At 40.0% G+C, this 22,732-nt stretch overlaps 4 protein-coding genes across 4 annotated transcripts; all 4 read left to right on the forward strand.

The window, feature by feature from the left end:
* Positions 1–691: 691 nt before the first annotated feature.
* LOC308309239 (trypsin-1-like) lies at positions 692–2,499 on the forward strand (the record flags this gene model as incomplete). Its single annotated transcript, XM_080754746.1, has 6 exons — positions 692–756; positions 897–1,044; positions 1,294–1,544; positions 1,663–1,799; positions 1,953–2,054; positions 2,452–2,499. Exons 1-6 carry the CDS (start codon positions 717–719, stop codon positions 2,497–2,499), a joined length of 726 nt encoding a protein of 241 aa, XP_080610872.1. The 5' UTR covers positions 692–716.
* Positions 2,500–6,089: 3,590 nt separating this feature from the next.
* LOC308309211 (trypsin-2-like) lies at positions 6,090–8,200 on the forward strand. The gene is made up of 6 exons (XM_080754712.1): positions 6,090–6,163; positions 6,406–6,553; positions 6,720–6,970; positions 7,071–7,210; positions 7,367–7,468; positions 8,041–8,200. Exons 1-6 carry the CDS (start codon positions 6,124–6,126, stop codon positions 8,086–8,088), a joined length of 729 nt encoding a protein of 242 aa, XP_080610838.1. The 5' UTR covers positions 6,090–6,123; the 3' UTR covers positions 8,089–8,200.
* Positions 8,201–11,436: 3,236 nt separating this feature from the next.
* Positions 11,437–13,701, forward strand: LOC308309165 (trypsin-2-like; the record flags this gene model as incomplete). Its single annotated transcript, XM_080754640.1, has 6 exons — positions 11,437–11,572; positions 12,249–12,396; positions 12,690–12,937; positions 13,055–13,191; positions 13,292–13,393; positions 13,556–13,701. The coding sequence occupies 6 exons, from the start codon at positions 11,437–11,439 to the stop codon at positions 13,601–13,603; spliced, it is 819 nt and encodes a 272-aa protein (XP_080610766.1). The 3' UTR covers positions 13,604–13,701.
* Positions 13,702–20,866: 7,165 nt separating this feature from the next.
* LOC308297592 (interferon-inducible GTPase 5-like) lies at positions 20,867–22,051 on the forward strand (the record flags this gene model as incomplete). The annotated part of the gene is made up of 1 exon (XM_080741088.1): positions 20,867–22,051. One exon carries the CDS (start codon positions 20,867–20,869, stop codon positions 22,049–22,051), a length of 1,185 nt encoding a protein of 394 aa, XP_080597214.1.
* Positions 22,052–22,732: the final 681 nt, after the last annotated feature.

A 22,732-nucleotide genomic window follows, 5' to 3' on the forward strand; every position in this document is an offset into this window, starting at 1 on the left:
CATTTGTCTTTAACATCCAGTGAAAAACTTAACACAGTATGCAGCTGCATGCAACCATTTCATGCTTCCATTTTCTTCCTCTGTGAGTTGAACAGTTGATCTGAAATTGTACATTGACTATTGGAACATGCAGGGACTGATAAAGTGTGTGTGAACCAGGCCACCTGCAGAACTCCACTCGTGGAGTAAACTGCACCATGTACCAGGGACAAAACCAGGACGTTGTATACTAACTGGCACTGCAAGGTCCTCTCACATTTTTGTTATTTTTGTGTCAAATGTACAAAGCACCACTATGTAAGGAATACAGAATATCCATGACTGTCAGGACAATCTGCAATGCTTTCATGATCAGATTAGTTCTTCCAAACAAAGAAATAGCTATCAATAATGTTCTTTTCATTATGGAAGTTTAATGAATTAAGATTCAAGTTGTAAGATTGAACAAATATAGGCCTAGTTATTTATTTTAGAAATGGGTGACGAACTGACGATTATTTCTTCAAATACTGTCAGCAAATTATATATTGTTTTTGACAAGAAAGACCAACCCATTTGATTTCGGTATGGTCTGTACAACTGTTATTTTATCAGATCATCCTGAGCATCCTGATTGGTCCACCAAGTGTGTGGGGTGTGTCCTGTAGGGACTGATCACTCCATATAAACCAGGGGTCCAGGTGAAGTTCTCTCATCCACAAGATCACACAGCAACCATGAGGTCTCTGGTCTTTATTCTGCTCATCGGAGCTGCTTGTGAGTATAGGCCTAGATCCTAAAGACACATATATACCTAAGATAAATTTAAGTGACTTATAGTTAGGTTCAACAGTTTGCTAACTGAAATTCCCATTTGGAACAGAGAAGATCTAATTTCATGTGTGTGTGTTTTTCAGTTGCCGAGGAGGACAAGATCGTCGGAGGATATGAGTGTCAGAAACACTCCCAGCCCCATCAGGTGTCTCTGAACTCTGGCTACCACTTCTGTGGTGGCTCCCTGGTCAACGAGAACTGGGTTGTGTCTGCTGCTCACTGCTACAAGTCGTAAGACAATTAATTTCTTTTGACAGTAATCATCGCTCATGACCTAGAAGTGTGTGGTTTATCTACAGAGACCCTTCTCTCTACCTGTATTTCCCTTATTTTTCCTTGTTAGGGACATTTATGGGAGTCAAGAGGAGAAGTTATGTAGCCTACTCTGTTCCACTTCTATGGCTTAAGATCAAGTTCCACAAGAGGCTTCTCCCCTGTATCTCCAAGCTAATTTAACTCTTACCTATCTTCCTTTTCCAGCCGCGTTCAGGTCCGTCTTGGCGAGCACCACATCAAGGTCAATGAGGGTACCGAGCAGTGGATCTCCTCCTCCCGTGTCATCCGTCACCCCAAATACAGCTCTTACAACATCAACAATGACATCATGCTGATCAAGCTGAGCCAGCCCGCCACCTTCACCCCACAAGTGCAGCCTGTGGCTCTGCCCACTTCCTGCGCCTCCGCTGGCACCAGGTGCTTGGTCTCTGGCTGGGGAAACACCATGAGCTCCTGTGAGTAAATCATCCTTCTGGGAGGCAAATTAAAGAGATATTGTTAATCACAAATGTTGTGTTTTTACCATTTCTGTCATTCAAACCACATTCCACACCAAATCTGTTTGACTCGCAGCCGTCAGCGGTGACAAGCTGCAGTGCCTGGACCTTCCCATCCTGTCTGATAGGGACTGTGACAACTCCTACCCTGGCATGATCACTGATGCCATGTTCTGTGCTGGATACATGGCGGGAGGCAAGGACTCTTGCCAGGTACTGTAGTCAACAAGGTTCACCTGCAGAGGTCCCCCTTATCTCAATAGTAAAGCAAAGTGTCAGGACAACCTATTGGTCATTCCTTTTACAATATTGATGTTCTTGACTCTTGATATCGATTTGTATTGAGAAATGAATTCTCTCTCTCAGGGTGACTCTGGTGGACCTTTCGTGTGCAACGGTGAGCTCCAGGGTGTTGTGTCCTGGGGATACGGCTGTGCTGAGAGGAACCACCCTGGTGTCTACGCCAAGGTACAGAATGCCTCAAACATCTTATTTATAACTACAAGTTTTGTGTCTCTATGAATTTCAGTTTTTCTGTTTGTTTGTCTTTATATAGAAGTCAAAGTCACACAAGTCATTCATAAAAGAAAGGACTGCATTACTACACGGCAGCTGCTGCTATAGCAAATCTGAGAAATGAGAGAAACCTTTTATTGGTTTTCTATCTGTCTTTTTGGCCACTAAAGGCACAGTGAAATCTAAACCTGTAATCTAAAAAAATACAAGAATGTCACTGGCTTTAACAGCTGTAATGCACGTGACAATAATACCCTTGAATCTTGAACTATGCAATACACAACTACACCTTTAAATACATAAGCCAATCTTAGTATTGTATAATAAATATTTCCGTCTCCATTTCTAGGTGTGCCTGTTCAACGACTGGCTGGAGGAAACCATGGCCAGCTACTAAGTCTGATCCTACTTCCTGTCGGCCTAAACAACAACCATCACCTCAGAAGTCATACCTCAAACACTCTACCTCCAGTGTTGCCATCTCACTGAACTATATTTCCATCTTGCATAATAAAGACTTTCAGACTTAAGTTGAACTTTGCTGTGATTGTTTTCATTGCGTTTCTACTCCCTATAGTAAATACATATAATTGTCTCCACTTTATATTATATTATATGGCAAATCGGAAAGTGTAAAATCTGCATTTCATTTGCCTGTATATTCAGGACTTAAAACCTCTACCTATACTTACATTTAACTTTGTTGTGATTGTTGTTTCATTGTTCAAATTCAATGTCGTGCTATACTGTTACATTTTGTGTACAGGTACATCTACTTCCCAAAATGTGTGATTGTCTCCCATTTATGGAAAAAGCTGCATGCCGTTTCCATGTATATTCCTCTATACTTGTGGTCAGCATATTTTCTGCTTAGGTGAATGTTTATCCCAGAATAGGTCTAACTGCTTTCCTTCGCCTTCACTTGCCTCTGTGCCTGGGTCTCACTGTACGCCTTGTGGCTTTCCTGACATCGCAGATACTGTCAGTCAATTAACGGTGGGCAGAGTTAGGGTTATGGAACAAAGCATAGGGCATGGTAAGCTTTTGTTTTTATGGATGTGGAAAATTATTTATAATTAAATGCTTTATGATGTAAGGTCCTTTTTGAGGCACACACTGCCCAAACCCCCCTCACATAAATAGTTTCTCTCGTATCTCTCTCTTGTTTTATTTGTCGTAAACATCTTTAGTTAATGCTCTGGGGGTTTTATGTGGTGTGTGGTGAGAAATATTATATTAAAATATATATGAGTCAAACAAAAAAATATTAAGCACAAGTCAAGAACAACACGGACAGTTGAATACTTTTTAATTCTTTAGGGTGCAAATGGAAGATGTTTGATGTCAATTAAGCTAGGAGTGATTAGAATATTAGAAACCATTCTTTTAGATTTTTCAGTATATCATTCATGGTTGAACCAGTCCCTTGCTGAACGAGTTTCAGTTATAGCTGGCTCTTACCATGACAAATAAAGGGAAAGGGAGACGAAGGTATAAATGAAATAACAAATGTTTATTAAATAATCAAAGCTAACATAACCAAGTAAAGCATGAATTAAATGTAATAATAGAGCATACAGATCCTATGAGGTTTGGAGCTTGTCATCAGTAGTGTGCAGGGGTCATCAATATGTCCGTACACGTGTGGCGGAGAGAGTCGCAGCCCCAACCTGAAGCCTCAAAAGTCTAGTATCTACCCTCATTCCATAAAGATACCCCTTTAGGGTAATGGTTAAGATATTGGACTTTCACGTGGGAGACCTGGGTTCGAAGCCAGGTGGGGAGGTTCGAATCACCTCCGTTACATTGGTGCCGTGACCCGGATCCAGGCTTCTCCGTAGGAGGAGGTCAAAGGGGGGTGAGTGTGGTGGAGAGAGTCGCAGACCCAGCCTGAAGCCTCAAAAGTCTAGTATCTGCCCTCATTCCATAGGGATATCCCTTTGGAGTAATGGTTAAGATATTGGACTTTCACGCGGGAGACCCAGGTACGAAGCCAGGTGGGGAAGTTTGGATCACCTCCGTTACACATGGATAAATGTGACATATGTTTGATTTTCTGTTTTACACACCATGTAATGTTATTATTTGGATCATAATATCCAGTTACTGAATTTCAAGTTTCCAGGTTTTCTTCAGAATATGACTTATGACGTGATTTACTACGACACTATGGCACATTATGAGTCTACAAGTAGGCTACTGGTTCTCAAATGCATAACTCTGAGTGTGTACAAATGACCATCGGGTTATCTCTTTGTGTGTTTCTGGTAATATTATTGTCTGCTCATTTTGTGTGTCCGTGGCAAAAATCGAATTTTGACAAAAATGTCCACCACAGGCCAACATGGTGATGACCCCTGATAGTGTGTGCTGTATGGAGAATGAGTGAAACATAGGTGTAGTGCATAGTGTGTGGATTGAAATCAAAAGCAAAACATGTCCAAAAGGGCAAACAAAAGGAGCATGGAGAGCTGATGCCTGCATGACTGCGTCTCTCATGAGCTGTGAATTCGTAGGCTCCTGGAGCTCCATGAGCCACTAAAATAGACAAGGCAATCCAATGACAACACTAGAGTAGGGCTTTGATTGATTGATTAATTGATTGATTGATTGAAGACTTTATTTGAAGTTTGCATAGGAAAAGGTACAGTTTCATGACGGTACAGTTCACTGGTACAAGGTCAACTAAAAGGAGATACAAGAAAGCTTTTGGCTTATTTGCACAGGAAACCATTAAAGTATCTCACATAACATTGAATGACAGACGGATAGAACACAGTACTATGCAGTAGATAGTCAGAAAAAAAAAACAGTGCAGGAAAAATGGAAAATATATACAGTAGATATTAACAATAGAAGGGTCAGGGGGCGGGTAAGGCTGGGCTAGGTTTGTTTTTACCAGTTACGAGTGGCTGCCGCCTCTAGGTGTTTTTTCTCGGGCAATGGGGCATCACAGTTTCTCTCTCTATGTTGTCTTCAGAGATGAATTTGATTACAATACATTTTGAATATTTGAGTACAAAAGGACCCCAATGCAAACAAGCCATTGCGCTTTCTTGTGGTTAAAATCCTTTTAGTAGAACTGTAATGCCCTGTACTTTTCCTATGCAAATATAGTATTCGATCAATCAATGCTGATGGAGGCATCGGCGTCTAAATTCTCCATATATATACTGTATGTCCGACTCATTTGTGCTTTCCACCCCATGCATCTTTCTTTCTTTCTTTCTTTCTTTCTTTCTTTCTTTCTTTCTTTCTTTCTTTCTTTCTTTTCACTAGAAATGATTTTCTTTCTAGTTTGAAGTAGAACGCTATATAACTTGCATTCACATTTAAATTTCACATGTAGGCCTTTAGCCCTTATCTTATTCAAAGCTAGTGGTGGAAAGTAACTAAGGCCAAAAAGGCAGCACAATACTGACACACACTCTGTTACAATACTGTAGTTAGGGAAGTAAAATAGTTACTGTAGGAAAGTAAGTAAGAAAGTAAGTAATTAAGTAAGAATTAATGAAATTGCTATTGATGTACAGAATAGTTTAGAGCAGTGATTCTTGGCCCCGTTAATTGAAATCAAATGGAACTGTGTACAAATGGAACCAAAGAGTCTATTTTGTTCCATTTGTACAGAGGTACAGCACAGACTCTTAAGGCTCAATTTAGGTATTAACTATAAACCATTTATGTATTAGTCCCCAGCTCCCACATTGAGAACCATTAGTGTAGATTCTCAATACTTTAGGATGGATCAGATGTTTTCTTTCCTGCCAATGAGTAACAACATTATGTGAACAATACATCTGTTCAGACTTTGCAGTTCAGATTATTACTAGATACTGGCCTGATCTGGCCTCCCTGCATCAACATTCAGGAGGCCTGCCAATTCTAACTTGTGAATACCTGCCAATATTTTAAATTATGCTATTATTCAGCCAATCAGGGAGCTTAGCAGAGCTGGGTTGAGGGTAATAAACCAGGGGTCCAGGTGAAGTCCTCTCATTGACAGGATCACACAGCAACCATGAGGTCTCTGATCTTTATTCTGCTCATCGGAGCTGCTTGTGAGTATAAAATAATTCCACAGCTGCCCGTCTTTCACACTTTACAAGCCAGGCCTTGCAAAACCTGTCAGTTCTTCACTATGCCCTTTTTAATTTTACATGATGAGAGAACATAAATATTTGCTAATTATATTATTGAAAACACCTGCTTATATAGAATTGCAAGTGTTCTAGGCCACAGGCAATTCTGAGCATTTCTGTTGCAAATTCTTGTAAATTAACATCATGAATCTGTTTTTCAGTTGCGGAGGACGACAAGATCGTCGGAGGGTATGAGTGTGAGCCCTACTCAGAGCCCCATCAGGTGTCTCTGAACATTGGCTACCACTTCTGTGGTGGCTCCCTGGTCAACGAGAACTGGGTTGTGTCTGCTGCTCACTGCTACCAGTCGTAAGAGATATTCCCAGCGTCAGGACGATTCTCAGCTGAACAATATATAGCCTCTTTTGCATAACTCAAAACAAGCATGTTTGATAAACAATCTACAGTATGAATGCAAATGAATGACTTCAACGTGTCCTACACTTCTTGACCAGATTCTCTCTACTCCCTTCAGCCGCATTGAGGTGCGTCTTGGCGAGCACAACATCTGGACAAATGAGGGCACCGAGCAGTGGATCTCCTCCTCCAGAGTCATCCGCCACCCCAGGTACAACTCCTGGACCCTTGAAAGCGATGTCATGCTGATCAAGCTGAAGACGCCCGCCTCCCTCAACCAGTATGTGCAGCCTGTGGCTCTGCCCACTACCTGCGCCCCCGCTGGCACCATGTGTAGAGTCTCTGGCTGGGGAAACACCATGGACCCCGGTGAGTATAGCACCTGGGAGACACATCTTTGAAGCAACTAGTTTTCAGAAAGCCACTTTCATTCAAACCACTTTCCACCCCGAATCGGTTTGACTCGCAGCCGTCAGCGGTGACAAGCTGCAGTGCGTGGACCTTCCCATCCTGTCTGATGAGGACTGTGATAATTCCTATCCTGGTGGTATGATCGACCAGACCATGTTCTGTGCTGGATACCTGGAGGGAGGCAAGGACTCTTGCCAGGTACGCATTTCAGTGGCTCTCTATACAATACCCGCTTTTCATTTAGGTGTTACTGTGTGCCAGCATGGACAGCTCCAGCTGTACATATAACATAATATTGGTCCTCATTGATTACCCTTTTCCTCTCTCTCTCCTTTTTCTCTCTCTCTCTCTCAGGGTGACTCTGGTGGCCCTGTCGTGTGTAATGGTGAGCTGCATGGTATTGTGTCCTGGGGATACGGATGTGCTGAGGAAGGCCACCCTGGTGTCTACTCCAAGGTATGGCTCAAACATCTAATATATTTATATATAGTGTTTCAATTCATTCAAAGAGTAGAGATATTTCATTTGTCATTTATTTATTTTGTATGTTCAAATGAAGTAAGATTTATGTACAAGACGGCATTTGACACACTGCTCCAAATACTGATATTGATACAGGTCGATATACTGTAGTAGCCTATACTGTTTCCCAAACAGTGGGTCGGGACCCATTTGGGTCATGGGCCAGTTTTTATGGGTTTATCGAGTAAAAAATCCCATCCCATAAAAATATATAAATATTTCAATACTTTTTTTATACTGTATATTTGTATACATTTTAAAACAGACAAACAGACAAATCGAATTAAATTCCATGAATAAAAAATAATCATATTTAAGAAGTAGTGAAAATAGCCGATCTACAAGCTCACAGCACGAAGTGACGCGTTGTATGCTTGTACATCTGCTATTTTCACTATTTTGGGTCCTGGGCAAACGTCTGATCTCTCGTTTGGGTCTCGACCTGAAAGGTTTAGGAATCACTGCTGTAGTAGATGTGTTAACATTTCCTATTGTTTAATCTGCAGGTCTGCGTGGCCTCAGAGTGGCTGCATGCCACCATGGCCAGCAACTAGGTCTGATAGCAGACTTCAGCCTCCAGATCAGATCAGTCACACAGCTCTCCAACATGGGCTGTCCATGGAGTGTCCGTATGATTGGTGTTTTATACATATTGAATGAATAAAGCATTTTAATAAATGATTCACTTTGCTGTGCTCTTTTATTTGAAGGACCTTGACTTAAATAACAATCACTAAAGTAGCATGGATAAGGTACATTTTCATTAAACCATATAATGACCATGAGACGCTGCAAAATAGCTGATCTACAGTGTTGATCAGCTGTGTTGTTTAATACTATATTATATTATAGAGTCTATAATCAATACAGTATGTAGTGTTTACATTCTAATTAATTCTAAAACTTCAGCTTTAAACAAAAGCCACAAAGTGGAAAAAGCGGCAGTCCAAAATAAAGGATGCAAGAAAAGCATTTCGGCCTCAGCCTTCCTCAGAGCAGATTGTCTTAAACTTCACTAATATTTCCATATCTGAAATAAATGTTGCTGTACTGTATGAGAACTATCCATCTGTGTCTCAAAGATTTCACATAGCTCTAGAATCTAAATATAGAGGTTGTCCCTGAATGTTCATGCATGTTCTGCCCGCCACCAGAGGAAGATAAGATAACTTGGACACTTGGACATTTCATAAAAAATACAAGGGATAGTGTTTCAATTCATTCAAAGAGCAGAGATATTTCATTTGTCATTTATTTATTTTGTATGTTCAAATGAAGTAAGATTATGTACAAGACGGCATTTGACACACTGCTCCAAATACTGATATTGATACAGGTCGATATACTGTAGTAGTAGTACACTGTTTCCCAAACAGCATTTTAATAAATGATTCACTTTTCTTTTATTTGTGGACATTGACTTAAATAACAATCACTACCGTGTATTTGTTAGTGCAGAGAACCTATAAGGCTTTTCTTGCCAATGTTTTCTAAAGAACCATGTATATTGAAATGACCCTATCATCATACTAAATCATAAAATAAACGACACTTACAAAAGGCCTACCATGACCTTTGACCTTGCTACATGGGGACATCAATGCCTCATGAATCATGATATCCTCAGACTGAAAAATAAGAAGGGGGGCTCGCAACTCACTTTAAAATTCTCCAATTCTATTCATAGCACAGCAGCATAATACAACATTTCGACCTTGCAGTCTTATTCCTCTGCCTGACAACTTTATAAAACAAGATTAAAACCGAGTTCATGGCTAGACGGTGTAAACTTAGCTTCAGCATACATACAGTATCTTACTCCTGAGTCCCATATAGTAATCAGTCAGTTCGTGTTTTTGTGTTATCCCTGTAGACTTGAGGTTTCATTGCGCCAATTTAATCGACTGGATACAAGGGTCCGAAATATGTACTCAATCAAGCAGAATCAGACCAAATGCTCAACAAAAAAGCAGCAATTTTATAGGGATTCCAGTCCAACTACAGCCTAAAACAGGCCAATCCACCAAAAACCAAAATGTATATTGTGATAAAACCATTAACCATGATGACTTGTTATGCAATAAGCACCTACAACTTGGAACCCTAATAAACAATTCCATTGACAACAACAGCAATAACATTAAGGACAAATTATGCAAATAAAACCAACAAACACCTACAATGCAGTGCAGTAAATGTGACTTATTAATAAATGGTATTAGGTGGTAAACAAGGTACTTGTCTCTCTCTTTCTTGCTCTCATTTACACGCACGCACGCACGCACGCACGCACGCACGCACGCACGCATGCACGCACGCACGCACGCACGCACGCACGCACACACACACACACACACACTTGTGGCAGTGGTTCTCACATGATTCTCCAGGGGTCTCCATGCCAGCAAAGTCACAATTTTAGGACTTTTAAGACCTGTTTAATACTACCTAACAAAAGGGAAAACATAAATAAAATGAATGAAATGAAAAAAGACCATTCCACAACAATTAATATATATTTTATATTAAAAAATAAATAATGTGGGGGGTCGTGGCCTGAAAGGGTTGAGAACCATTGACCTAGGGGACCAGACAAATGAAAGTGAATGTGTTTTTCAACTCTACAGTGACCAAGTAATACTAACATGACAGCATTCAAGTGTACCATTAACGCTACAAAAATAAGCACATAAGCATTGAGTGAACATTTAAAGTAGACTCCAAATGGGTGATCAGTGTGAGAAGCAGCATACTAACCCAGACATAATACTGTTTACTGTAAAGCCACGCACACCATGTCATAATAGATTAACATTCTGCAAATAGCCGATCTACAGATCTAGGGCTTGTTCCGTCTAAAATGCTTGCACAACAATGTAAAAAATGCTATCCATTGTTGTTTAAGACTATATTATATTATATAGTCTATAATCAAATACAGTATGTAGTGTTTAAATTCTAATTAATAATAAAACCTCAACTTTAAAACAAAAGCCACCAAAGTGGGAAAAACGGTCCAAAATAAAGGATGCAAGAAAAGTGTTTCGGCCCCAGCCTTCCTCAGAGCAGATTTAAATGTGTCTTAAACTTCACTAATATTTCCATATCTGAAATAAATGTTGCTGTACTGTATGAGAACTAGCCATCTGTGTCTCAAAGATTTCACATAGCTCTAGAATCTAAATATAGAGGTTGTCCCTGAATGTTCAAAGCACATGTTCTGCCTGCCACCAGAGGAAGATAAGATAACTTGGACTGTTTCATTAAAAATACAGGGGATAGTTTTTCCAGCACTATCCCCTAAAACTGGATAAGTCATCTTTTAACTTGAGTCACAAAGGTCAACGCACACACACGCGCACGCGCGCACGCACGCACGCACGCACGCACGCACGCACGCAAGCACGCACAACCCAACTTTGATAATAACCATTCATGACTTAAAAGTGAATATCTGTATGATTGCATGCAAGGTCCACACACCCCACGTCTGGGGGTACTTCCCCAGAAACTCTGGGGAAACTTTGGGGAGTTTGACACCAAATTAAGGAATATGTACAATCAAGAAATCCTCAAGCAGATGTGGTTGAAATCAATTAGACTCCTGTTGCATCAAGGAGGATTTTCAGCCCTGACACAAATATGATTAAAAAGATAAGTAATAATAAAAATAAATAATGTGCATGTAACTGTAATTATTTAAATGTGTGGCCCACAAAAGCATTAAGTTGAAAACTGTAAAACTGTAGTGTTGTTCTCCAATGGCTTGTAGAGCTGTAAAAAGTATTTGTCAAAAATCATTTTTTTCCCACCTTCTTCTGTTAAGTGTGGTTATCACATCATTCTGGGAATAAAATATCTAACTTTCAGCGTCCTGCAGGTGATTGGCTCTCAGCTAACCAATGAGGACAGCTGGAGAAGGGGGCAGCTCACCTGCCTGGGTATATAAACCAGGGGTCCAGGTGAAGTCCTCTCATCCACAAGATCACACAGCAACCATGAGGTCTCTGGTCTTCATTCTGCTCATCGGAGCCGCTTGTGAGTATCAGATTTATTGTAGTTCTAAAACTCTGATCTCTAATCTAATCTTAAACTAATGAAATAAACAAAACTAGGATTAAAATAAGGAAACAAATATGAGTTAACTGAAATAAAAAGTTAAACAAGGTTTTACAAAAACAAAACCAAAACTAAGCAAAACGGCATACAAAACTAATGCAAACTAATTATCCTTCATTTTAGTATTAAGCTCATAACATGTCACAATGAGACATTTTGTGAGTTTGGAAATATGCTATTTTAGCATATTTATTATATCTTTATAATAATAATTTAAAACATGAAATAAAACAATAAAATAATTAAACATTCAAAACTATAAGAACATCTGTGAGTAGGCCTATAGTGTTCTGTTATGGGTTCCGTTATGTGCTGCCTGACACCATAGAGCTTTGTCCACACTTTATATTTGTAATACACCACTGAATTCTAAGATGGATTTCTTAGTGGTCGGTGTTTACCAAATTGGCTGAAATATTTTGTGGTCAAACACTTATTTTACTTTTGGTCACAATATATATATATTTTTAATGAAAACCTAAACTCCCACTTCAATTTGAAGCTTGAAAGAATAATACAATTAACGAAATAACTATGCTTTTTCATGCAAAACTTTGCTCAATCTTTTAAACTAATTCCCTGTGTGTGTTTTTAGTTGCGGAGGAGGACAAGATCGTCGGAGGATATGAGTGTCAGAAACACTCCCAGCCCCATACGGTGTCTCTGAACTCTGGCTACCACTTCTGTGGTGGCTCCCTGGTCAACGAGAACTGGGTTGTGTCTGCTGCTCACTGCTACAAGTCGTAAGACAATTATTTTTTTTTTGACAGTATTAAAGATATGAGTATGATTTTCAACAACAATTCTCTCAATCATCGCTCATGACCTGTAGAAGTGTGTGGTTTATATCTACAGAGACCCTTCTCTCTACCTGTATTTCCCTTATTTTTCCTTGTTAGGGACATTTATGGGAGTCAAGAGGAGAAGTTATGTAGCCTACTCTGTTCCACTTCTATGGCTTAAGATCAAGTTCCACAAGAGACTTCTCCCCTGTATCTCCAAGCTAATTTAACCCTCACCTATCTTCCTGTTCCAGCCGCGTTCAGGTCCGTCTTGGCGAGCACCACATCAGGGTCACCGAGGGTACCGAGCAGAACATCAACTCCGCCCGTGTCATCCGTCACCCCAAATACAGCTCCTACAACATCAACAATGACATCATGTTGATCAAGCTGAGCAAGCCTGCCGAATTCAACCAGTATGTGCAGCCTGTGGCTCTGCCCACTTCCTGCGCTCCCGCTGGCACCATGTGCTTGGTCTCTGGATGGGGAAACACCATGAGCTGTGAGTAAAATATCCTTCTAGGAGGCAAATTGGGGAGATATTGTTAATCACAAATATTGTGTTTTACCCTTTCTGTCATTCAAACCACATTCCACACCAAATCTGTTTGACTCGCAGCCGTCAGCGGCGACAAGCTGCAGTGCCTGGACCTTCCCATCCTCTCTGATGAGGACTGTAAGAATGCCTACCCTGGCAGTATCACCAACGCCATGTTCTGCGCTGGATACCTGGAGGGAGGCAAGGACTCTTGCCAGGTTTGTCATTTACATTGCCGGTACTCATGTAATAATAAGTTACCGCTGTCATCATTGTTCATCATCTAATTGTGGCTAATTTTAACGTCCCTCCTCTCAGGGTGACTCCGGTGGCCCCGTTGTGTGCAACGGTGAGCTGCAGGGTGTTGTGTCCTGGGGATACGGTTGTGCTGAGAGGGATCACCCCGGTGTCTACGCCAAGGTGAGACTTAAAACCCCCTTAAATAATAAGTATCATATTATTTACTCTGTATATTGCATTTAAGGTAACACTGGAAGAATTATCTACGGTCAGGTTTAACTTCCTAGATTGACAAATGCATGATGTGACTTCCTGTACTAACTCCTAATGTCTCTTGTTTAGGTCTGCATCTTCAACGAGTGGCTGCAGGAAACCATGGCCACCTACTAAGTGATCCTGATCATTCTCCAGTCCAATTAATGCATCCAATCATCATGTGATGTGCGTGTTCCATCCTTTGTACTGAAAAATAAATCATTTGAACTTTATCTGTGAAGTCTATTTCATTTGTCTTTGTTTAAATAATGATTAAGATTAAGAGGTTTTATATTAATGTGTACTTTTTACAATCTAAAACAGTGGTTCACATAGTGGGATCCATGAGACTCCCGCAGGGACGTGCACAGGTAGACACTAGGGGGTGCCAGAGCACCTGCCCTTTTGCCTTCCTGGATCAAAGTGCCCTTTTTTAGTCAGGTTCACTGTGTACTTTTGTTCAAAAGTTTTGAAGATTAGTAAAACTATACATTTTTGGAATCTTCAGAGCATGGGGAATCCAAAAATCCAAATGCAAAATGGCCGACATAAAATACATAATTTGTGCTATCTTGGCTAACCCTAACCTAGAAATGTAATTAAACATGCCAATCCTATGTGTTCTGGGTCAAGGAATCAAATGAGTAAATGATGGGTGTAAAATGTTCTAGACCCCCGCCCCTGGGGGTTATCTATTTTGGAACCTCCCAGAACAGTACACCAGCCAGTTAATGTCCGATTTTCATAATATTAGAGTTGTTTTGTAGGTTTTAAAACAACCTGAGTTCATTTACTACAATTTGAAAGCAGACAGAATAACCTGTTTTACTTTTAGATGGGGTCTTTACTCATCTGGGACGCCCCCCAGACAGACCCCATGTTTTTGTACAGTGTTTGTTTTGTTGTTTTGTGCAGTGTGCATGGACCATGGTGACATTGGTCAATTCTGGATTAAAAGGTTCTAATATATTTATGCCCCAAAATGCTCTGGAATCTTGCCACATGTGTAGGCTATCTGTAATCAAAACAGCATGTATCTATTCTGCATCTAGCTTGAGGCAAGACCCAAATTAACTAAAGTATTTGCTTCTGGGGGTCCCTGGAACAAAATATTTTGAGATAGGGGTCCGCAGCCAAATACACATTTAATTGATGCATGCATATCAATAGATATAGCCTAGATATGTCACAGCAGGGCATGTATGCATATCAATAGACCATTGTCTGTACCTGTTAACTCCTGTAATGTATGTGTAAGCGCCGTCCACGTGACATCATTCAAATCACGTCCCTCAAACATTGAATCACCAATGCAACACTTCCCATCCCTAACTACTGGCAGTCGACGGTTCCACGCGCTGCACAAGGTGCCCTTTTTTTTCACTTGAGCACCCCCCCTTCAAAATGTCTGTGCACGCCCCTGCATGAGAGGCATCCAGGTCTCCAGCAAAATGTTTAATAATGTTTATTGATAATGTTTAATGTATGTAATGATGTTTAATTTCACTATTCGGGTTAGATTCTCTCATCTCAATGTATAAGAATGACAGTTGGTTTCAGTCTCTAAACTGTTTTCCCTACAGAATCTTCTCTTATGGGGGTCCCTGGCGCAAATCTTTACAAATGGGTGTCGATATAACGATATAATACATACGGTATCAATTTGTGGTCCTTGACATGAAAATATTTGAGAATTATGATTCAAATTTAACATCTAATGGTTTACTGAGAAAACAACATACGTAAAACAAATACTTCTTTGTATATGCATGCCAAAATGGAGTTGAATGATCATAGTGGGTCGCCTCTCGCAATCCAAAGGTACCTCTCTCAAACACGGCCCCAGATTCTCAGCCGCGACGTACTGTCAGTATCAGTACGGCCTCAAAGGCTGCAATACCGCTGCGTGACCAACATTCATGTGGCGCAGTTGAGACGCTGAACCCCTAATTCCTCCCTATGAGAGGTTGGTGCCTTGTATGGTTTCCTACGCCATCGGTGAATGTGTGTGAATGGGGGAATATAATGCACAATCTACGTATGTAAAGCACCTTGGATTAAAGCAAAGGCGCTATATAAATGTGCCATTTACCATTTAACCCTTAAGTTCTGTTCAGATTCACTACACCTTCGTTCTGTTCGGGTCATTTTGACCCGGTGGATATTTGGTTTGAAAAAAACAACACTAATATAAATTTTAACCTAACAAATCATCATGATACATTGACTTTGACTCAATACCAAACAATTCATATGATATATTTGGTAAATGTTTGCATTTCTGCTTTGCTATATCACATTAAACACTGAAAGAGCTAGGCGTTTTTACTGATTTAGCTGAAATCCATGTAAAAAAAACTACTTCATTTAATACTGGGCAATATTGCTCATGCTTATAGGAAGGGGGGGAGGGTTCGGAATGGGGCTTCGGAAGGGGGGTGTTAGAAGTGGGGGTGACTGTGTGTCTGTGTTTTGGCATAATACTGTGTATTTCTGTGCTTCCGGGTCAAAATGACCCGAACAGCACTTAAGGTTCAAAAAATATGAGGGGGGTGTAGCATGGGTGTAGTGCAAAAATATTTTTTTTACATGTTCATCTCAGAAGAATCTTTAAGGCCAGTGAGTTTCAGGTGGAAACATTTTTAACTTCTACCTTTTTTTTCCAAATGAAAATGTAAAACGGGTCAAAATGACCCGAACAGCACTTAAGGGTTAACATATAGCCTACATGTACAGTACAGTACAGTATATTCCAATACTACATGTATTACCACCAAAGGCGTGTATAACCTGTAACATTTCAGTGGAAATATGTTCGAATATGTTTCCCATAGTGTAATAGCCCTTTGGTATAAAACAGGTAGCCTGTAACCAGGCGATGTTGACAGCACAGTACACAATAGTCTTCTTCTTTCGGCCAATTCCCATCAGGGTCCATCTGGTTCTGTTTTCTGCGTCTTCCTCTGTGACGTCTCTCACATCATCCATAAACCTCCTCTTTGGCCTTTCTCTTATTGATTCAATTTGAACTCCTTATTGGATAACCTAAAGCAGCTTAAATCACTGTTTAGCCATGGGATTTAAAACAAAAACAAACAAAAAATATTTAAATCTTTTATCTAGTTTTATAATTTACTTTAAACTGAAGTTTATCAAGTTGCACCACAATCCTAGATTCACAATTAAACCTTGACGTAACCAAGGTGGATAGACCATCAGAGAAAAAGGGCTCACGTCACTTGAGTATGACAAAACGAAACAGTTAAATCATACGATTTTTCTGCCACGACTAATAACAATATTAGTGAGACAATTCTCACGGAAGAGAAAACAAGCCAGACTGACAGGCTTTTAAGCCTCACAGCCATTCATGCCAAGCGCATGCCACTCCATGTACATGAAACACATTCCAGTAAGCCTGCTGCACGGAATACCGGAATACGCTAGCCTCAAAACATTTACCCTAAACATATTTCTAACCTTAACCTCAGTAAAACAAATGCAAGAATGCAAGAACCGCCCCACCGAGCGGTAGATGGGAAAAATATGACGGTGAGCGTGTATTGAGGTGAGTATTCCGGTTACCGCTGCATGAAGCGCCATCCTTTTCTCCCCATGAAGCCAAAACCAGAGAAACAAGTAATCTTGGTACATAGTTTCAAACTGTCAACAGTCGAATCAGGCGTAATTATATTGCTGTCATGCAACCATTTGATGTGATGCTATATGCATGCACACACTGCCTGGGGAGATAGAGCAAAACAAACCTCATCCACATCATCTTAAGTCCTTGAGGTGTAAAGAATAAAGATAACTTTCAAACTATTTTCTCAAGCATTGCCATTTGCTTCTTCAAATTTACTGAACCCTGACCTACGATTTACAGTAAGTGAATGTTTTTCTATCTACACCCTTATGAGTTGGAATAGAGAGAGAAAGATAGTCACGATAACATTCCAAGTTTCCATGGATAGCTCTGATTATTCTCCTATGTTTTTATTTTATTTTAATATTACTAGACCGGTGCCCGTTGGGCCACTGGCCTACTCAGGATCAAATTTTGGCTAAGGTGACTTGGTTCCTGCACAGTCCTGTCAACCATTGCACCAGTACCACCTCATGTACATAAGCATTATTCTCACCTTGACTTGCACTATACTGTATGTCTAAAACGGAATCCTTGTAATAGAATTTAGGTTTTTGTTGGCATTTGTTTGAATAATTGATTCATATATTTCATGGATTACAGGAATCACATAAAATTGGCTTTGGTAATGCTGGAGCAATGGTGGTTGCCTTTTCCACAACACTGCAGCTACTGCTTCAGGGGATAATCGAGATGACACAAGATGCCAAAACTGTCTATGGTGCAGTGATACAGGATAATGTGCTAACATGAAATCACTTTTTACAATGTGTAGTCCAAGTATTCTGTGCTTTGGAAACAACTGTGCCAACGGAAACAAGACCGCAAGGGCTTTTTTAGGGTGTTAGTTTTAAGCAGGGTGTTTGACTGTACTTGTGCTGTACTACTTATTTTTTTCTTTTTACTGTACTTGTGCTGTTCTACATTTTGTCTAATAAAATATTCAATCAATCAATCAATGCTTTTTACACTGACTAATGGCCACTTTTGGTTTGGCTCTGCACTTTTAGTAGTTAAAGGTATATTCAGTGATTGTATTTCATTCAAATAAAAATATAATTGGTACATTTTCCAATCATTCTCCTCACTAGAATGTGTGCTGACCATATAAGGACTTCCACCATGGCCCGTGTTACGAGCATAGCTAGATTCGGTTTTCAGAGGTGGCCAGCCAGTCCTCGACCAATCAGGGTAGAGTATGGCTGTAGTTATGTTATGATGTTTAGTTATGATGTTCAAAATAAAGGTTTTGAGAACCACAGTCGCTCTGAATTAAGAATGTCTGCTAAATGCCTAGATTGTAAACTACTGAAGTCATAAAATGCCATACAGTCTCGCAGTAAATCAGTATCATACATATCCTGAAGCTGGAGATGTAGGCCTACCGATATTCAGTGATTGGGTCTAATGATCAAAACGAGAACTTTATAATGGTGTAAAAAAATCTATAAAAAACTACACATTTCCACACTGTAAGGCCAGTAAGGGACAAGTTGACCCCCAGCCATTTCATTATCACTGAATACATTTAAGTATTATTACTTGTGTTATGACGAGATAACAGTGAGCCACTTACTGTATGTAGCATGACTGTTATGGACACTTTATTTGGTTAGGGTCACCTTTTTGGTTTAGCACTGCATCGATAAGTAGTACTATTTGTGTTATGACGTGATAACGGTATGACACTTACGTAGCATTGACTGTTCTGGACACTTTATATACATATACTGTATAATATTCTTTTATTTTAGTTAGTTATTTTTTGTTCTTAAAACCTGTTTAAAAGCACAGTACTTAAGTAAATATACTTAGTTACTTTACACCACTGGAACGCACCACAAGTTGATACTCTTCATTGCTTAACTATTTATAAGACCCACAGTCTACAGGTACATAACGATGCAATGACAACAGTAGGGTGGCAGTTGCTCAGGAGGTAGAGTGATCCCGGCTCCCCCAGAGTTAGTGTCGAAGTGTCCTTGAGCAAGACGCTGAACCCCTAATTGCTCCCTATGAGCAGGTTGGTGCCTTGTATGGTTTCCTACACCATCGGTGTGTGATGTGTGTGAATGGGGGAATGTAATGCACAATCTACGTATTTAAAGCACCTTGGATTAAAGCAAAGGCGCAATATAAATGTGCCATTTACCATTTAACATACAGTAGCCTACATGTACAGTACAGTAGAGTATATTCCAATACTACATGCATTACCACCAAAAGTGTGTATAACCTGTAACATTTCAGTGGAAATATGTTCAAATTTGTTTCCCATAGGGTAATAGCCCTTAGGTATAAACCAGGTAGCCAGTATAAACCAGGCGATGTTGACAGCACAGTACACGATGGTCTTCTTCTTTCGGTCAGGGTCCATATGGTTCTGTTTTCTGCGTCTTCCTCTGTGACGTCTCTCTACGCATCCATAAACCTCCTCTTCGGCCTTCCTCCTCTTGATTCAATTTTAACTCCCTTAATGGATGGGTTTAATCAATAATTAAGTCCTAAAGCAGATTAAATCACTGTTTAGCCATGGATTTAAAACAATCTAGATTCATAATTTACTTTAAACTGAAGTTTATCAAGGTGCACCACAATCCTAGATTAACAATTAAACCTTAATGTAACCAAGGTGGATAGACCATCAGAGAAAATGGGCTCAACCCACTTGAGTTTGACAAAACAAAACAGTTAAATCATATGATTTTTCTGCCTCCACTAATAACAAGATTGGTGAGACAATTCTCACGGATAGAAGGGAAAACAAGCTAGACTTACAGGCTTTTAAGCATCACACACAGCCATTCATGCCAATCATGCCAGTCATGTACATGAGACACATTCCACATAAGCATGCTGCACGGAATACCAGAACGCTAGCCTCAACACACAGTCGCCTCGGGCGCAATTCCGGCGAACTGAAAAGACCTAACCCTATTCCTAAACGTAACCACAGTAAAACTATGCCTAACCCTAAACATATTTCTAACCTTAACATCAGTAAAACAAATACAAGAATACAAGAACCGCCCCACCGTGCCGTGCGGTCAGCAGAAAAATATGAGGGCGAGCGTGTATTGAGGTGAGTATTCCGGTTACCGTTGCATGGAGTGCCATCCCTTTCTCCACATGAAGCCAAAACCAAACTGTCAACAGTCAAATCAGGCATTTACCGTAATTATATTGCTGTCATGCAACCATTTGATGTGCTGCTATGCATGCACACACTGCCTGGGGAGATAAGATGGCAAGACGACCTCATTGAGGTGTGAAGAATAAAGATAACTTAAAAACTATTTTCTCAAGCATTGCCATTTGCTTCTTCAAATTTACTGAACCCTGACCTATGATTTACAGTAAATGAATGTTTTTCTATCTACACCCTTATGAGTTAGAATAGAGAGAGAAAGATAGTCACGATTACATTCCAAGTTTCCATGGATAGCTCTGATTATTCTCCAATGTTTTTATTTTATTTTAATATTACTAGACCAGTGCCCTTGACTTGCACTCATATGTCTAAAACGGAATCCTTATAATAGAATTTAGGTTTTTGTTGGCATTTATTTGAATAATTGATTCATATATTTCATGGATTGAGCAGCACAGGAATCACATAAAATACATTATGTTGTTTACAGTGTATTGATATCTTATGCATGACAGCATGAGCACTATTAACCTTAGAATGTGTATAGCAATATGTAGACATTAAAGACTTTCTATAATTTCTGTTTTTTATTAGAATCACCATGTCGGGAGAGCATATTTATGAAGATCCTGACATCCTCAGAGAATTGGATGACTATTTGAGATTGTTCCAAAATCAACCACTGTCCAACGCAAAGAAGACGTATGACGAGCTGCAGAATGTAACTCTAAACATTGCCATAACTGGAGAGAGCGGGGCGGGAAAGTCCTCCTTTGTCAACGCCATACGAGGTATTACAGATGGAGATGACGGGTCAGCTGAGACCGGAGTGACTGAGACCACTATGAAAGCCATTCGATACAGTCACCCCACCATGCCCAACGTTTACATCTGGGACCTGCCGGGAATTGGTACGCCCAACTTCAAAGCTAAAAAGTATCTCAAAGAGGTCAAGTTTGACACCTATGACTTCTTCATCATAATTGGCTCTGTTAGGTTCAAAGAGAATGATGTCTTGCTGGCCAAAGAGATCAAGAAGATGAATAGATTGTTTTACTTTGTTCGATCAAAGATCGACCAGGATGTCCATGCCGAAACCTGTAAAAAAAAACTCACTGAGGAGCAGGTGCTCTCCAAAATCAGACAGAGTTGTGAAGAAAACCTGAGGACTCTTGGGAACCCCAAAGTCTTCCTAATTTCCACCTTTGAACTGGGAAAGTATGATTTCCAAGACCTGATTGACGCTTTGGAGAATGACCTGTCAAAGCACAAGCGGTCAGCTCTGATTCGCTCTCTTCCTGTTTGCTCCTTGAGCATGATTGAAAAGAAACGTAAACAACTCACGATAGCTGCTGTACCTACTGCCTTTGCTGCCTCTACCACAGCTGCAGTTCCACTTCCAGGCTTCTCTATTTTATGTGAGATGGGGATCATTCAAGGCTTTCTGCACCAGTCCCTCATTTCCTTTGGGCTAGACAAGAAATCTCTCAAGAGACTCTCCGAGAGGGTCAACAAGCCAGAAGTGGTGCTCAGGTCAATGATGAAGTCCCGTTTCTCATTTGGGGTCAATGATGTGGTGGTGGCCAGTATGATGAGTACACCAGGCATGAAGGTAGCAAAGACTATTGAGGTCATTCTGACCTTTTTCCCTTTGTTTGGTAATGCTGGAGCAATGGTGCTTGCCTTTTCCACAACACTGCAGCTACTGCTTGAGGGGATAATCGAGATGACACAAGATGCCAAAACTGTCTATGGTGCAGTGATACAGGATAATGTGCTAACATGAAATCACTTTGTACAATGTGTAGTCCAAGTATTCTGTGCTTTGGAAAATGTAAAGTGTGAGATACGTAGTAATGTTTCCCACTTGACGAGTTGTTATTGTATGCTAATTAAAAAAGGAAAACGTATCAATTAATACACAGACATGAATTATCATGATATATATAGGGAGGGGATTTGTGCTGCTTTTGCTGTGAGCACTTGTCACTTCTCATGCGATGATATTGAATATTTTATGCTACTTTAAACAGTATGTCGATGAATTGAATACCAATGGACCTCCAACGGAAACAAGACCGCAAGGGCTTTTTTAGGGTGTTCCTTTTAAGCAGGGTGTTTGACTGTACTTGTGCTGTACTACTTATTTTTTTCTTTTTACTGTACTTGTGCTGTTCTTTTGTCTAATAAAATATTCAATCAATCAATCAATGCTTTTTACACTGACTAATGGCCACTTTTGGTTTGGCTCTGCACTTTTAGTATTTAAGTATTATTACTGGTGTTATGACGAGATAACAGTGAGCCACTTACTGTATGTAGCATGACTGTTATGGACACTTTATTTGGTTAGGGTCAACTTTTTGGTTTAGCACTGCATCGATAAGTAGTATACTATTTGTGTTATGACGTGATAACAGTAAGACACTTTTATGTTCTGGACACTTTATATACCTATATATATTTT

The sequence above is a fragment of the Nannobrachium achirus genome (genome assembly GCF_963921795.1).
Source record: "Nannobrachium achirus genome assembly, chromosome: 2".
Taxonomy (NCBI): domain Eukaryota; kingdom Metazoa; phylum Chordata; class Actinopteri; order Myctophiformes; family Myctophidae; genus Nannobrachium; species Nannobrachium achirus.